This window comes from Capricornis sumatraensis, chromosome 5, assembly GCF_032405125.1.
Source record: "Capricornis sumatraensis isolate serow.1 chromosome 5, serow.2, whole genome shotgun sequence".
In the NCBI taxonomy this organism is placed as follows: Eukaryota; Metazoa; Chordata; class Mammalia; order Artiodactyla; family Bovidae; genus Capricornis; species Capricornis sumatraensis.
Genome location: NC_091073.1, coordinates 71,892,124 through 71,909,477, shown reverse-complemented (window position 1 = coordinate 71,909,477; position 17,354 = coordinate 71,892,124). Strand labels below are relative to the sequence as shown.

General features: G+C 42.0%; 1 protein-coding gene across 1 annotated transcript in view; it reads right to left on the bottom strand.

Annotated features, from left to right (window-relative positions):
* Positions 1–14,980, bottom strand: part of CPVL (carboxypeptidase vitellogenic like) — a 105,879-nt gene extending 90,899 nt beyond the window's left edge. The window contains 1 exon segment of the mRNA XM_068973091.1: positions 14,867–14,980. Within this exon segment, the coding sequence (XP_068829192.1) occupies positions 14,867–14,980 (114 nt within the window).
* Between the last annotated feature and the right edge of the window lie 2,374 nt (positions 14,981–17,354).

Sequence of the window (17,354 nt, the reverse complement as noted above, 5' to 3'; positions counted from 1 at the left end):
GGGTCGGCTGTCTACTGGCTTCCAGGGACCCTTGGGGACCTGCTCTCCTGCTCCCAGAGAGAATGCCTTTTGCTTTGGCCACAATCATCAGAGTGGCTCATTGCCTCTGCATCGCACTATGGATGCAGGGACTGTGTTCATCTAATCCCCTGCACTCATGCTTTTCCTGGCGTCCGGGTAAGCAGGGTCAGCACCTGCAGGACCCTGAGAGGGAGGGATCATCTCAAATGTTGCCTCCTGGCACCTCCCATGCCTCACTCTATCCCGGCCTTGCTGACTCCTCAATATGAGACTGACCTTTCTCCACCACCAGATAGTCAGATTCCAAGGACACCAGTTATTCTCCTTGGCCTGAGGAACGAGGTAGGGACCTGAGTAAAGGGTGCTTTGGCAACCCACTCCAGTACTCTTGCCTGGAAAATCCCATGGATAGAGGAGCCTGGTGGGCTGCAGTCCATGGGGTCGCTAAGTCGGGCAGGACTGAGCGACTTCACTTTTGCTTTTCACTTTCATGCATTGGAGAATGAAATGGCAACCCGCTCCAGTGTTCTTGCCTGGAGAATACCAGGGACGGTGGAGCCTGGTGGTCTGCCATCTATGGGGTCGCACAGAGTTGGACACGACTGAAGCGACTTAGCAGCAGCAGCAGCAGCAGCGTGTACATGTGCTCAGTCACTAATTCATGTCTGACTCTTTGCAATCCCGTGGATTATAGGCCTCTGTCCATGGGATTCTCCAGACAAGAATACTGGAGTGGGTTTCCATCTCCTACTCCAGGGGATCTTCCCAACCCAGGGATTGAACCCATGTGTCCTGCCTTTCCTGCAATGCAGGTGGATTCTTCATTGCTGAGCCACTGGGGCAGCCCAAAGGGGCTTAGACTCAACTCTAAACATTTCAGATTTTGACTCTACGGCAGTTGAATAATCTACAGGTTTTAGATAAATGCATCCCACAAATTACTCCTATATCTATAAGAAAAACTTAAATGCTGGATAGTTTTTCTAATGAAAAGGATGCTAATTTCAAAAAATGGCCTTCCCTGGTGGCTCAGAGGGTAAAGCATCTGCCTGCAATGCAGGAGACCCGGATTCAGTTCCTGGGTCAGGAAGATCCCCTGGAGAAGGAAATGGCAACCCACTCCAGTATCCTTGCCTGGAAAATCCCATGGATGGAGAAGCCTGGTAGGCTACAGTCCATGGGGTCGCAAACAATACATGATTTTTTACCTTCTTAAACATGAAAAATCCCAATTCCACTTTGTAATTTCCTTTCCCAGCAACAATTAATCCACATTCTTGGCTGGCATCCGACTCCTTCCAATTTGGAATTGCTCCTTATCTCCTGACATCTTTAATCTCCCAAATTATGTCTGGTTTTGTTCCGTAGAGTATTTGTGTTAATACTAGGAAAACTAGTAATGACAGTGATAATACTGATAATGAAATAATAATAGCAACTCTACTTATTAGATATCAAACACCATTCTGAGACTTTATCATATTATCTCATTTTCTCAAAACTATTGTTCAGTAGGTAATTTGAGCCTCATTTTAAAATAAGAAAACCAATGCTCAGAGAAGTTAAGAACGTGCCTAAGGTCACATTTGGCATAAGAAGTGGAGCCAAGGTTTTATCCAAGCCTGACTCAAGAGCCATACTTTTAATAATTGTAATTTATTGCCCTCCATGATTTGTTTTCTCACAATCAACCTGGGGTGATCAAAAGCAAATATTTCTCCAACAGAGATTTTGTTTTAAAATCTAATTCTGCCCAGTTCTAGTTGGGAAACTTGGAGCTAATTATCTAATCTCTGCAATTCTCTTCCAACTGTAAAATGAAGATAGTAATTCCTTCCTCATGTGGTTTTCATAAGGATTAAAGAAAAATGCACAGTACTTATTAGCATATAGTCAATGTTCAATCAAGAGCAGCTGTTATAACTGTTACATTTTTATTGGTTTCATTGTACTTTTTATTCTATGAAAAATGACTGTTCATTTCTCATGTTGATTGTGTCCCCCAACTGCACACCAATTTCAAGTTCTGGAACCCATTATTCATTGATTTGTATATAATAAGAGGGAAGATTCACAGAAATAACAGGAAACACAATTAATTTGAGAAACAGCAGTCCAAAAAATTACCCAGGGGCTATTACAAGTGTGGCATCCTTCCTGGGTCTCTTATTTTCTCTACCTTCAATTTTCGTAAGGGGTCATTTCTCTCCTGATGATCGTATCAGCTGTTCCCCTGTGACAGGCAACAAACTATTATTTCTGCCGAATGAAAGGAACTGTCTCCCATCTCAGTGACCACTGCTTCTCCTTGTCGCATGCTTTATCTCCTTCACCCAAAATGGCCTGGTCCGTAATTTATAGCCTGACTGCCTAGGCAGGAAAGGTTGCTTTGGGGCCTTGGAGACCTGGCTGTGTGTGTGGGCTTCCCTGAAGGATGTCTTGGAACTATCTACCCCAGCTGCCATGTGGTGATAACCTGTCAACAGAACCGTCTTTTCATTTCGCTGTGCCTCTCTCCTGAAGCACAGTCTATCACTTCCAATAGAACACCACGTTCTTAAGCATCTTTCATGCCGCAGTGGCCTCAGTTTCAAGTCTTCTGGGATCATCTTAGAATGTGTTTAAGGCTACAATTCTGGACCCCCAGAGAACATAATCTGGGGGTGCATAGGCAGGTCTTCTTTAACTAAAGGGGGGCCCCAACAGTCCAGTTATTTTACTGCAAGGGGTTTCAGTCCGGCAACTAGGAGTGAGTATAAACCCTAAGCCCTTTTCCCTGACCAGCTTTACAGTCCCAGAGCATCGCCAGTCTCCTTGATAAAGCTGTCCACCTGCTTAGAGGCAACCTAAAAAGGAAAAGACTGAGTCTTCGTTTTGTTTTTGTTTGATCACTTCCCTGTTTTCACAAATCTGGATCATTACCAAAAAAAAAAAGACATCATGCAGAAATCAATGAGGAGCTCACTGGTATCATAATCAGCCACCAAAGCAGAAGAGAGAGTAAGGGATCAGGCAGGACTAGGGTGAGGGTGGAGAGACAGAGCGCATTGGATTTGGAGACCCGATAGCGGCAGGATTAGGAGAGCTGACCCCAAAGGCTGCATTCACCTCCTCAGTCTCCCATTCCAGCCTTCATCCTAGGTAAGTGCATGGAATAACACACCCACCTCCATCGGGATTTCCCTGCTCTGGCTGTTTCTTTCTGGCAAATGAAGTGTGAGTCACTTTGGGGTCAGGAACACTGAATCCAGGATAGTAGCCTGTAGGCTGAAGCAATGATTTCTGAAGCATGGTCCACCTGCTAATCCTACAACTTGCTAGCCTCTCCTAGTTTATGAGTCAGAATCTCTGGGGAATTTGAAGATCATTCTTAAGTATAATAAGATAAAAGAACATATTGTGAATCACTAATCCGGGTAAATTTTTCAAGTATCCATTCTGCACAGAACAACAGACTGGTTCCAAATAGGAAAAGGAGTACGTCAAGGCTGTATATTGTCACCCTGCTTATTTAATTTCTATGCAGAGTACATCATGAGAAACGCTGGACTGGAAGAAGCACAAGCTGGAATCAAGATAGCTGGGAGAAATATCAACAACCTCAGATATGCAGATGACACCACCCTTATGGCAGAAAGTGAAGAGGAGCTAAAAAGCCTCTTGATAAAAGTGAAAGAGGAGAGTGAAAAAGTTGGCTTAAAGCTCAACATTCAGAAAATGAAGATCATGGCATCTGGTCCCATCACTTCATGGTAAATAGATGGGGAAACAGTGGAAGCAGTGGCTGACTTTATTTTTTTGTGCTCCAAAATCACTGCAGATGGTGACTGCAGCCATGAAATTAAAAGACGCTTACTCCTTGGAAGGAAAGTTATGACCAACCTAGATAGCATATTCAAAAGCAAAGACATTACTTTGCTGACTAAGGTCCATCTAGTCAAGGCTATGGTTTTTCCTGTGGTCATGTACGGATGTGAGAGTTGGACTGTGAAGAAGGCTGAGAGCCGAAGAATTGATGCTTTTGAACTGTGGTGTTGGAGAAGACTCTTGAGAGTCCCTTGGACTGCAAGAAGATCCAACCAGTCCGTTCTGAAGGAGACCAGCCCTGGGATTTCTTTGGAAGAAATGATGCTAAAGCTGAAACTCCAGTACTTTGGCCACCTCGTGCGAAGAGTTGACTCATTGGAAAAGACTCTGGGAGGGATTGGGGGCACGAGGAGAAGGGGACAACAGAGGATGAGATGGCTGGATGTCATCACGGACTCGATGGACGTGAGTCTGAGTGAACTCCGGGAGATGGTGATGGACAGGGAGGCCCGGCATGCTGCTATTCATGGGGTCGCAAAGAGTCGGACATGACTGAGCGACTGAACTGAACTGAACTGAACTGAATGGCCTTCAAAGATGTACACATCCAAATCCCCAGAACATGTGAATATGCTAATTCTTAAGAAGAATAAGGTTGTAGATGGAATTAAGGTTGCTATTCAACTGACATTAAAATAGGGAGATTTATCTTGGATTATCCAGGTGGGTCCAAAGTTATCCCAGAGTCCTTATATGAAGAGAGAGGCAACATACAAGAGTAGGGAAGGTGATGAATAAGGAGTTGGCCAAAGTGATGCAATGTGCAAAGTATTCAGCTCACTGATGTGGGCTGTAAAGACAGGAAAAGGAGCCATTGATTCAAGGAATGCCAGCAGCTCTAGAAACTGCAAAAGACAAGGAAACCGATTCTCCCCCGTAGCCTCCAGAAGGACCGCAGCCCTGCCAACAACTTGACTTTAGGCCAGTGAGACCTGTATTGGACTTCTGATCTCTAGAACTGTGAAATAATAAATCTGTGTTTTTTTAAAGTGACTAAATTTGTACAATGGCAATTGAAAACTCATACAACTGCTATTCATGATAAATGCCTGCATTTGCATATTGTATAGACAGATGTGATATCACAAACCATACAGTATGGTTTCTGAAAGGCATAAAGTTTGAGAGACTTCTAAGAACACAAGGAAATTTCCCACCAGTCAAAAATAGGTCATCTTTCTAGGCTTAATTTATACCAACTGTCCTCAATATCGTTGTGCTGGAGATTCAGATATTTTCTTGACCACTTCTGAAAATCCAGTCTCCACTTGGCTCTGTGCCCTGGTAGGCAGACCTCAATGGGCCAGACTCCCTTGCCCTCTGGTTTCCAGTTGGGTTCCCCCAAGAGGGGTTCCAGCAGGAGTCTAGAGGACAGTCAAGTGCCAGCCTTGCACGTGTAAACCCATGAGTTCAGTTTAATTCAGTCTCTCAGTCGTGTCCAACCCTTTGTGACCCTATGGACTGCAGCACACCAGGCTTCTCTTTCCATCACCAACTCCTGGAGCTTGTTCAAACTCATGTCCATCAAGTCAGTGATGCCATCCAACCATCTCATCCTCTGCCATCTCCTCCTCCTGCCTTCAATCTTTCCCAGCATCAGGGTCTTTTCCAGTGAGTCAGTTCTTCGCATCAGGTGGCCAAAGTATTGGAGCTTCAGCTTCAGTATCAGTCCTTCCAATGAATATTCAGGACTGATTTCCTTTACAATTGACTGGCTTGATCTCCTTGCAGTCCAAGGGACTCTCAGGAGTCTTTTCCAACACTGCAGTTCAAAAGCATCAATTCGTAGGTGCTCACCATGAAAGTGAGTCCTTAAATTTTGTGCTTTAGGAACCTTCCTTGCCTCACTCAAGAGTACAGTGAGGAAGAAATAAGGGGTCCAGGAGAGGCATCCCAGAGTGATGACAGCCTGCAAACTACTATGAGCCTCCGTCACAAAGAACCTGGAATTCCTCACCATTTCTCACATGCCTTCTCCACACCCCTCACACAACCACCTGATGAACAATCAGAGGCCATGGCTGAAAAAGCAGAAATGAAAAGTCAAGAAAACACAACCCCACAGTACCAAGAGAAGAAACTTTGTTTAAGCAATTTATGCAGTTATTACATATACAGTGCTGTTATATGCATAAAATTTGCAAATTTTATGCAAAAATAAACACCACCCTCCACAGGGATAACTTTTTCTTTGTTTTCTCTGGCTTCTGAAGCAAACTCAATTTGGAAAATAAAAACAGAAAATTACCCTGTGGTGGGATAAGATTTATGTATTCATCTCAGTACCTCTTACAATAACCCCCAATAGTATCCATAAGCCTAAAGGGATTTGTCAATGCTGAAGCACTGTGGAACCTTGAACTGAGCTAAACACAGCTGGTAAAGTACAAGGATATATGTCTGTATGGATGTGAGGTGAAGAGACCCCTCCTTGGAAGCCATCCTGGGTCACCAGTCCTTCCCAGCCCTCCCCTAATGGCCCACAGAGTGAGTTCAGTTCTCTCTTCTTTGTGTCCCCACAAAGATCTACACAGTAAGTGGGTATTGGATGCACAAAGGAGTATAAGAACAAAAATCAGTACAGTAAAATCCACAGACAGAGCGGTCAATCCCTGACTAAATGTAGACAGGCTTAGACATGCATTACCTGTGAACTTCAGGAATCTCCCCACTCCCTGTCCTTCCTTGCTCCCCACCACCCATCCCTGCCCCCAAATATTTTTAGAATAAAGCAACAAAAAGATAGGAAGAAGATCGTGGCAGGAAGAGCATAGCGGCACTAATACTCTGAATTAGGTTGCAAGGAATTTAAAAGTTGGACCTCCCCCAGTAGCATTTGTTTCCTGCACATAAACAGGAACACTACATGGAATCATTGGCACTTATTTTTAGAAAAAAAAATAATCTAAAAGATTAAAAAAAAAACCAACACCCTTGGGTTGATTGTAGACCAACGTTTCCACCTGGAGCAACAGAGTCAGCTCTTGAGCACCAGGGTCCTATGTGGGCACTGCTGCAGGCCTACCTTTGCCGGAAAGAACCAGAAGAAAATGTTGCTGTTGTAAGTCTTATTCACGGTGATGTAACCGGAATAGCTTGTCAAATTCCATCCTGGGAAAGGAGGTACCAAACTCAACTGTCTCCCTAGTGGGGGAAAAATGTATAAGGATTAGACAAAAAATAAATGCAGCGCTGGCCATCTCCATCTTGGCCAGACTTCTCCCAGGGGCCAGGTCTGGAATCAGTGATCAGAAAGGCTACAGGGGGATTGCCATAAAGGTGCTTACTGCCCTGGCCAGGTCCACATATTCAACATTCACCTTTTAGCCAAGAAGAAAATCAGCTATACTCAACTCCACTCCAAAGTTAAATCAAGGTGTTCACACTGGGCCACCTGGAGGGCCAGGGCAGGATAAAGTCACCTAATTCCAAAAGGTGGGGGTGAGGGGTGCAAGAGAAATAACACAGCGAACGAGCTCTCAGCCTAGGGAAGGCCTGTGTTCTCCACACTCTTCTGATGTTGAGAGCAAAGGGCCTGACACTTCCACTAAGGGAAATGAAGTGAGGCGTGTGGGGAGTGGGGATACTTAGGGATGGTTAAGGAGGGTGGGGAGAGGCAGGCAGTGGGACTGGGGGCGATCGTGAGGCCACCCAGAGGGAGCCAAACAGGACGGGGGAGAGTTGTGAAAGGCACAGGTCCTGGTTTTCTTATGGCAGCAAAAGGACAGGGAGGGAGAAAGAGCTAACACTCAGATAGCTGAGGCCACCCAGGAGTAAACAAAACCGATGGAACTAACATTTCCAAGGCCGATATAACAAGGGTTTTATATTATGTGGCATAATTATTACCCCTACTTTACAGATGAGAAAGCTAAAAGCACAGAGGGGTTAAGTAACTTGCCCAAGGTCACATATAGTAAAAGAGGGCTGGAATTTAAACCCAGCAGTCAGGCTGCAGAGATAGCTCCTGCCCCTACCCTGCTACAAGGCACCTCAGCTAGAGAGTCAGTCAGAAGGTGTAGGCAGCAGGGAGTGGAGGGGGAAGCAGTGAATAAGAAAGGAGTGGAGAAGGGATAGTAAGCAGGTAGGAAGCAGGGGGTGGTGGCGAAGTCTGGGTGAAGGGGAGACCTTTAGGGGGAACAAAGCAAGTGTCCCTGCTAAAAATGGATTGTTCAAGAATAGCTACTTAAGTCTGAGACTTACTAAGTTGGAGACTGGCTAGTAGAGAGTAGAAAAGGAAGCTCGATCCTATACATGTGCTACCAACTAGAGATGTCTCCAGTGGGTTGCCGGAGCCCACGGGCCCTGGAATGCCGATTGACTGCATCTCTTCCCAACTTGGTATTCAGTGACATCACTGATAGCACGTGGTAAGCCATGGTATAAATGTGGATATTGATCTGTCCACCCTGGACTGCATGTGAGGATCAAATGAAAGCATGCATATGACCCCTGAGCACAGAGATGCACATAAAATAAGGGCTGAGGCAAAGAAAGGGGTGATTCTCATAAGCCCGTGGGCCACCCCAAGAATAGTCTAGAAGACTTTGCCTTTTTTGGACTCAGTGCAGTTCCCCCAGGAAAGATTAATTCAACCTCTCTACCCCTTCCCCATTTTTTTCCCCATGAGATATATCCCTCCCAATTGAAAAAAAAAAAAAAAAAGGGCAAAGACAAAAAAAAAGATTTTACAGAAAAGAGAGATGTTAGGGGGAAATAGTGTGTACCTCCCCATTTCCATTCCCCCACCGTTCCCTCTTCCCGTGTTTGCTTCCACTCTCAGTTAGCCCAAAGGAAAACTCCAGGGCTGGGCAGTCTTTAAAACAACTCTTTTGGCCATTTTTTTGAGATATAATTGACATACAACATGATACTGGTTTCAGACGTACAACATGATTGAATATTCATATACTATATGTTGTGATGAGATCACCACAGTAAGTCTAGTTAACATCCATCACCCCCGACAGCTACAATTTTTATTCTTGTGATGAGGACTTTTAAGATTTACTATCAGCAACTTTCTATGCAAGACAGTTTATTAACTCTTCTTACTATGACATACGTCACAGCCCACATCCTATCTTTTGGAGTTGGAAGTTTGTACCTAAAACACTTTTGAAATATTTTTCACAAAACTATTAACCTTCTCAAAATCCAGCAGAGACCTTCCCAAAAAAAGGAGAGCAGAGAACTGAAGACTGAAAGGTTGGGAATGAGTGAGAAGTAAATCCCAGAGGAGTAAATGGGCATTCAAGAAAGACAGAGAAAAATGAGAAAGGTCAGAGTAGAATGAGAAGAGAAAACATATAATAGAAAGGAGCAGGAGGGAATGGACTTCGGGAGATGGGTGATTGAATCAATTTATCTCTCTGAGACCAGCACAACACGAGGTCCGCTGGCCTGCTCTGAAGATGACTCAGATGCTTACCTGGCCCTCTCATACTGACCCTTTCTGAGCATCTCAAAGTTCTATCTCTGTTGCCTTGAACTCACGGGGGTATATTTTCTACCTTCCTTTCTAGATCAGGGGCTATTGGAAAGCAGGGAATTTGTTTTGCTTACCTTTGTACCCCCAGGGGCACAGCATGCTGATTGAAACACTTAAGACATTCGATACATACTTGTTAATGAATAAATGTGAATTAACCAACTAAAACATGACACACTGGCAATGCACTTGGACCAGCTCATTTCTGCAAAAACCTCCTAAGGCAGGCAGGCCTTATTAAGATCTTGGGAAATTCAGAAAAACTTTTCTCTGGCCCACAAGGAAGAGTTTTGCCTTGTTTTGAATTTTAAATTTCCTCTAACTATACCACAGTAAAATGATTAAAAGTTCTCTCAAATAAATTGATTTTTTTTTTTTTTTGGCATTTTCAAATGTCCCATTCATCCTTTCAGAATCTGTTAATGGAATGTGGAAAATAAACTCCCAAGATGTAGGAGTTTCTTTCTTCCTGGAACCATGACTCATAATACAAATGTTTGAAACAGCTGAAAAAAGGAAAAAGGTTTTCTTTGAAGTGGCTTCACTTCCTACTTCTTACTGTGGTGACTGGTGCTTGTGATAGTAACACTTCCAATCCAAAAAGATTGGAGCATGACCAAAGAAGGGCTTGAGCCAGCTAATCAGGCACTCCATATTTGCAAAGACTTGTAACATCATCTGGATGGGCAGGACACTACCAGGCCATAATTTTTAATAAATTAAGACCCAATAGCAAAATATTCTTTAAAGTTTATGAAAAGGCAGCATTTGGAAGTACACTAAAATTATTTTAATTTTATTTAAATTTTAATTATTTTAATTTTAATTAAAATTATTAATTTTATTCATTTTGTTTCAGGGAGTGACAGTTTATTCTAGCTGCAGAGAAAGCAAACACACAATTACAACTACGTAAAACTAAGCTAGTTAACTGGGAATTTAAAAGAAATTAAAATTTTCTGTGTCTTATTGTGAACTACTGTTTATCTCAGAAATGTTTTGTTGCGATATTAAGACTCATATCCCTAAGATTTCAACAGACTTGATGCACAAAAGGGATTCAGGGGAGGGAGCTGACCATCTGTCCAAAGCTTCCTGAACTTTCAGTAAAGCGAATGAATAAAATTATCCTTAATTATGTTGTCAGGGCTACATTTGACTACCCAGATGTACCAGACTTTGGATCAGCCATTTAAAATTCCATTTAAAGATTTTTGACTATGTAACAGAACTTTAGAAAGTGATGTTATACCAGATTTAATATTTTAAATGTTGTCACTTATCAGATGGTGATCTAACAGGGCTGGCACAAAAGGATAGAAGATCAAACTACTTCCCTTGAAATCTTTCTTTACTACCGTTAACATCCATAAGAGGGAAATGCTCATAGGCAAGAAATCCAGGAGTGGGAGGGATGTGGACAATCTCGGGCAGATTTCTCTATGTTCTCTGCACTTGGTTCTACCTGATGTACAATTCAAAGACACTTTCCCTTAATGCTGTTTAAGCTGTCTTCCTCTCTCAGTATGTGCAGACTCTTTCTTACTTGTCCAAATCTTACCCTATATCTTCAAGTCTGGCCACATAGCACAGTGGTTCCTACCTTGAGCTGTGAGTCAGCAGTGTGTGTGTGTATGTGTGTGTGTGTGTGTGTGTGTGTGTGCATACGCGCAGGTGTGCGTGCATGCATGTGTGCACGTGCTCGGTTGTGTCTGACTTTTTGCCACTCCATGGGCTATAGCCTGCCAGGCTCCTCTGCCCACAGAATTTTCCAGGCAAGAATACTGAAGTAGATTGCCATTTCTTATTCCAGGGGATCTTCCTGACCCAGGAATCATGAGTCAGCAGAGATAGGTTTTAAAGTCAGATTTGCCACTTACTAGCTTTACATAGCCCTGGGCAAGATACTTAATTTCTCTAGGCCTCAGTTTTCTCATCTATAAAATGGGAACAATAACTATTCATCCTTCATTAGGGTTGCTCTAAGGATTAAAAGAGATAATATGTATAAAGCATAATTCCAGGAACATAGGTCTCATATCAAATTCTACAAATATTTATTGAGTGCCTATTACATACAGGCACTGTGACAGGAACAGGGGATATAATTACTACTAAATGTTAGCTATTTATTTCTTACTACTACTATTACTACTACTACTATTTTCTACCTGGATTATGCCAACCAACAGGGATAGCTTCCTTCTAAAAAATTACAGCATATCTACCTCAAATGTAATCCTTTAGCACTTTAGCGTGCATTGCCTGATTCCTTGTTTCATGTGTGTGCATCTGGTTATTCCAGCAGACAACAAGTTTTTTAAACAAAGGAAAATAAATTATAGTAGGCAAATTACAGAGCAGAAGGCAGAAAATTTGGATCTTGATCCCATCTCTGCTACTATTACCTGTGTCCTCTTGGGCAAGTCACGTAAAATATTTGAGTCTCAAGCTCCTCATCTGTGGATTGGTAGGGTTTGGTGATGAGTATTTAACTCTCCTTTGTGAATGAACATAATCTCAGTCATCAGTACCCATTTATTAAAGAAGCTAAAGCAAGAGAGTTCCAGAAAAACATCTGTTTCTGCTTTATTGACTATGACTTTGACTGTGTGGATCACAATAAACTGTGGAAAATTCTAAAAGAGATGGGAATACCAGACCACCTAACCTGCCTCTTGAGAAATCTGTATGCAGGCCAGGAAGCAACAATTAGAACTGGACATGGAACAACAGACTGGTTCCAAATAGGAAAAGGCGTACGTCAAGGCTGTATATTGTCACCCTGCTTATTTAACTTATATGCAGAGTACATCATGAGAAACGCTGGACTGGAAGAAACACAAGCTGGAGTCAAGATTGCTGGGAGAAATATCAATAACCTCAGATATGCAGATGACACCACCCTTATGGCAGAAAGTGAAGAGGAGCTAAAAAGCCTCTTGATGAAAGTGAAAGAGGAGAGTCAAAAAGTTGGCTTAAAGCTCAACATTCAGAAAATGAAGATCATGGCATCCGGTCCCATCACTTCATGGGAAATAGATGGGGAAACAGGGGAAACAGTGTCAGACTTTATTTTTTGGGGCTCCAAAATCACTGCAGATAGTGACTGCAGCCATGAAATTAAAAGACGCTTACTCCTTGGAAGAAAAGTTATGACCAACCTAGATAGCATATTCAAAAGCAGAGACATTACTTTGCCGACTAAGGTCCATCTAGTCAAAGCTATGGTTTTTCCTGTGGTCATGTATGGATGTGAGAGTTGGACTGTGAAGAAGGCTGAGCGCCAAAGAATTGATGGTTTTGAAGTGTGGTGTTGGAGAAGACTCTTGAGAGTCCCTTGGACTGCAAGGAGATCCAACCAGTCCATTCTGAAGGAGATCAGCCCTGGGATTTCTTCGGAAGGAATGATGCTAAAGCTGAAACTCCAGTACTTTGGCCACCTCATGTGAAGAGTTGACTCATTGGAAAAGACTCTGATGCTGGGAGGGATTGGGGCAGGAGGAGAAGGGGGCGAGAGAGGATGAGAGGGCTGGATGGCATCACCGACTCGATGGACATGAGTTTGAGTGAACTCCGGGAGTTGGTGATGAACAGGGAGGCCTGGCATGCTGCGATTCATGGGGTCACAAAGAGTCAGACACGACTAAGCAACTGAGCTGAGCTGAAAAGCAATGCACATGACTCAATTGGGTGGATTTAGATTAATGATAATTTGCCTCTTCATTTACGTCAAGTGACATCAGCCTGTACCACTGGGCTGCCATATTTTCATGACTTTTCTACATCAAGCAAAATTGAGTCTTTTAAAAAAAGACTGCATTGCCTCATTATATTATCATTGACTATATTATCAAAGTTTTTCATCTTTTCTTAAAAAAAAAAAACATGATGAAACATGGAATCAATGCATTTTTCAGGCAAAGATATATGAACAGAACTCAAATGCACCCATAAGAAGGGAAAATGTTTTGGCTTTAAATTTAAAAAAAAATGATGACAGTCTATTGACTATGAGATCTCTTCAAATGAAGAAAAGTTGCTTTATTTTAAACTTCCATACAGAGTATATGCATTTATTTTTTATCTTTAAAATGATCACTTCCCTAAAATTTCTAGTTTGAGTTCCACATGCCCATGAAACCTACCAGCATATCAGCTTCACAGGCATTAAGTCTGCCTTCCTACATGTGACTAGGGATAAAATCCAAAGCAAACACCAAGACCTCCATCTACGGATGCTCATCTCCAAGATACGCTCCACCATGCGATGTCCCATCCCATCACCTTTCCCCTCTCTACTGGACCACTCTTGTCATTATCTCTTACTCTCTTAATGACCCTTCCTGACTCCATAACTCTCCTCATCCACCACCCCATTTCTCTGCTTCCTTTCACAAACAGCTCTTCAGGATAGCTGTCTATATACTATTTTATAGTTTAGGAGCATCGTGAGGTCCAGAAAGATTACATCATTTATCTTATACAGTGATTTCCCTAAGCATGAAGAAGCATTAATAGTAGAGGCAGGTCATAAATTTTAGACTCTGATGACACCAAATGACACTTTTTGTACTGGTATTAGGACAATCTCTAAATAAAAGCCATCAGCGAATACAGGTATTTAGAGAGCAACTTACAGGTTACAAAGAGTTTTCATGTACATTTTTTAATCTGATATTTTTAACATCTCTGTGACTTGGGTGAATTGTTTTATCTCCATCTAATCAATGAGAAAAATGAGTCCTAAGACTCAGATAACTTCTCAGGCAAAGGGGCCAAGCACAATGGCTATGAGCTTAGACTCTGGAACGAAGCTGTCTGGATGTGACCCTTGCATCTACCAGCTGGTGTCTGCATGACTGGCAAGTAACTTTATTTCTTTCTGCTTTAGTTATCTTCTGTGTAAAGAAGCTTAAATAGGTTGTTGAGATAGTTAAATGATTTTATATCAAATGCTTGGAAGCAATAACTGACACAGAGTAAGTTCTAAGGTTATTATTAGCCTTATTAAATGAGCAGGCTTCCCTGGTGGCTAAGAGGTTAAAGTGTCTGCCCGCAATGCGGGAGACCTGGGTTCGATCCCTGGGTTGGGAAGATCCCCTGGAGAGGGAAATGGCAACCCACTCCAGTATTCTTGTCTGGAGAATCCCATGGATGGAGGAGCCTGGTGGGCTACAGTCCACGCGGTTGCAAAGAGTCAGACACGACTGAGTGACTTCACTTTCACTTTCATTAAATGACCAGTTGTAGACAGGCAATATACTAGTTTTATAAACAGATATGTGGAGACTCAACTACTAGTTAATCTGACCCTGATGAACTTTCTTTTTGGCTCAAAACTCGGATACTATATGATATCAAATTGTTAATATATGAAATGAAACAATTGAGTAAAATATATTCTCTTTTGGATCCTGTGAGACATCTGCTAAAACAACAACTATTGAAACTATACAGTTTCAGCGGTTTCAGATTTAAGCTTACCTTCTGTAAGTTTCCCAGTTTCAATATAAGGAGTCAGAAATAACCGCTGTCCTGGGTCTCCTTTACGTGGTCTGGAAACATGGGCTTTTCTATACAAGGAGTGAAACAGCCCATCAGCACCAGGGCTAAGCGCCAACAAAACCAGCAAAAAAAGTGCCTTCCACATGGCACCAACCGTTCCCTCTGGGCCTAGAATGAAAACAATAACTTTCCACAAATGAATCCAAAGAGTAAATATTTACCAAACCCCTTTATATGCAAAACACTCATTTAGCCACTCAAAAAATACGCATAAAGCTCTCTGCTAAGTACCTTGCTGCTGCTGCTGCTAAGTCGCGTCAGTCATGTCCGACTCTGTGCGACCCCATAGACAGCAGCCCACCAGGCTCCTCTGTCCATGGGATTCTCCAGGCAAAAACACTGAAGTGGGTTGCCCTTTCCTTCTCCAATGCATCAAAGTGAAAGTGAAAGTGAAGTCGCTCAGGTGACTCTTAGCGACCCCATGGACTGCAGCCCACTAGGCTCCTCCGTCCATGGGATTTTCCAGGCAAGAGTACTGGAGTGGGTTGCCATTGCCTTCTCTGGCTAAGTACCTTAGATACAGCCTAAATAAGATCAACCCAGTCCTTGCTCATCCTGAAATTAACAATCTAATGGAAGGCTATTTAAGTGATTGGCAATATAACTAGAGCAACAACTTCCATTTCTAAAACTGTGGTCTGGAAAATAAATTCTATGAAGGATTACAGGAACCAAGAAGACAACAGGGACTCTAAACAAATCACAGAGTGGGAGCGACAGTCATCTACTCCAGGCAGAGGACTCAGAACATATTTCAGGACAGGAGAACCTAGGAAGGAAGACCTTACCAAGGCAGAAGGTGAGTAAAAGGTGGGTGGAGCTCAGTTAGGCAGGAGAAATGGGGAAGGCATCACTGGTGGAAGGCAAAGCCTGAGAAAAGGTGAGACCTGACTTGTCCATGGGTGTTTTGCAGGGAAATTTAAAATAATCAGAATAGATCTCGGCCAGCTTTTTATCTCTTACAAATCACTAAACTTTGCATTCAAAAACAAAAAAGAAAGAAGAGACAGAAGATCCTACAACCATTTACAGGCCCTTACCCCTATAGCAAGCTGTCCAGTGAACTCAAAAGTTAGACCTCACACTTTATTAACACAAAGCTTTTCAAGGATCTTCTGACCTGATGTTTGCTGGATAATAATAACATAAAAATGTGTGGCGAATTCCCTAAACTTGTAAACATGTAAATTGTATTTACAATGGGTTTTTCCAATGTATTTTTAGCTGATTTGAACTTCCTGATAACTCAACTAGGAAAACAAGGGTTATCATCATCAATCTTAGACACGGAAAATTTGACTCAAAGGAGTACCTTATCTACAGACATCAAAACAGAGAAATCAGAACTAGTATGCAGTCAAGGCTGGGCTGAGGGTAAACTGAGTCTGACATAGATATAAAATGGGACCTTATCTTTTTTTAATTTTGAAATTTTGTCCATCAAGGATTTTTTTGAGTTAACTTTGATTTTTTTCAAGTATTGCATTAAATATTATTTATCTTGATTACTGAGTTTTTTGGCACTCTTAGATTTTACATCCAAGGCGGGTGCCTCAATTGCTTCTGTTAATACTGACTCTATTAAGTAATATGATTCTTGCACCAGTGCTATTAAATGACTCTGTACTACCGCTAGTTAAATACTCTGCTCACTCAGATTCTGGATGCAAAGAGAAATATACAATGTAGGCAAATACAATGCTTGGCTTGATTGTTCAGTGCCTTAATATACCAAGTCATTAATATACCTTAAAAACATACAAGGTGTTGTAATCTATTAACCACATGCTAATCGCAACCCAATTTAGCATAATAGGAAAATATTGGTTCTAGCAAATTTAGAAAGGTTCTCCAATAAGATAAAAGTTTATAACTATAATTTGACTGAATACATGACCTTTGTCAAGTCTTTCATGGTTAACTTAATAGAATTCCCCAGACTTAAGGTAAACAAGCCCAACCAAATAGACCATGTACTTAAGAGTGGTTTTGTCTATTTACTATAATAAGGGACAAAATGACTTTAGAAACTGAAATTAAGTTCCCAAGAAGCCCAAGTATTATGACCACTATGGCACTGATGAAAGATTTTTTTTTAAATTATAAGAACTTGTTACACTAATGTTTTAATAACAACTACTTTCAAGGAATGCTTGAAGTCAACAATCTTACTCCCTGGTTCACGGGGAAAAAAAATCTGTGGTATGAAAAACATACTGGAAGGAGCTCTTCCATTAAGAGGCTTTTTCCTGCAGGCAGAGGCAAGGAACTAATCATACCAGCTAATTTCTCAATCATTCTGCTGCAAACATCCAGCCCCCTTTAATGGAAATCATTCATATTTAAATAACCAGGGTAGTTACAACTTCTTTTGTCAGCAAATGTTGACTCAAAGATGTTAAAGAAA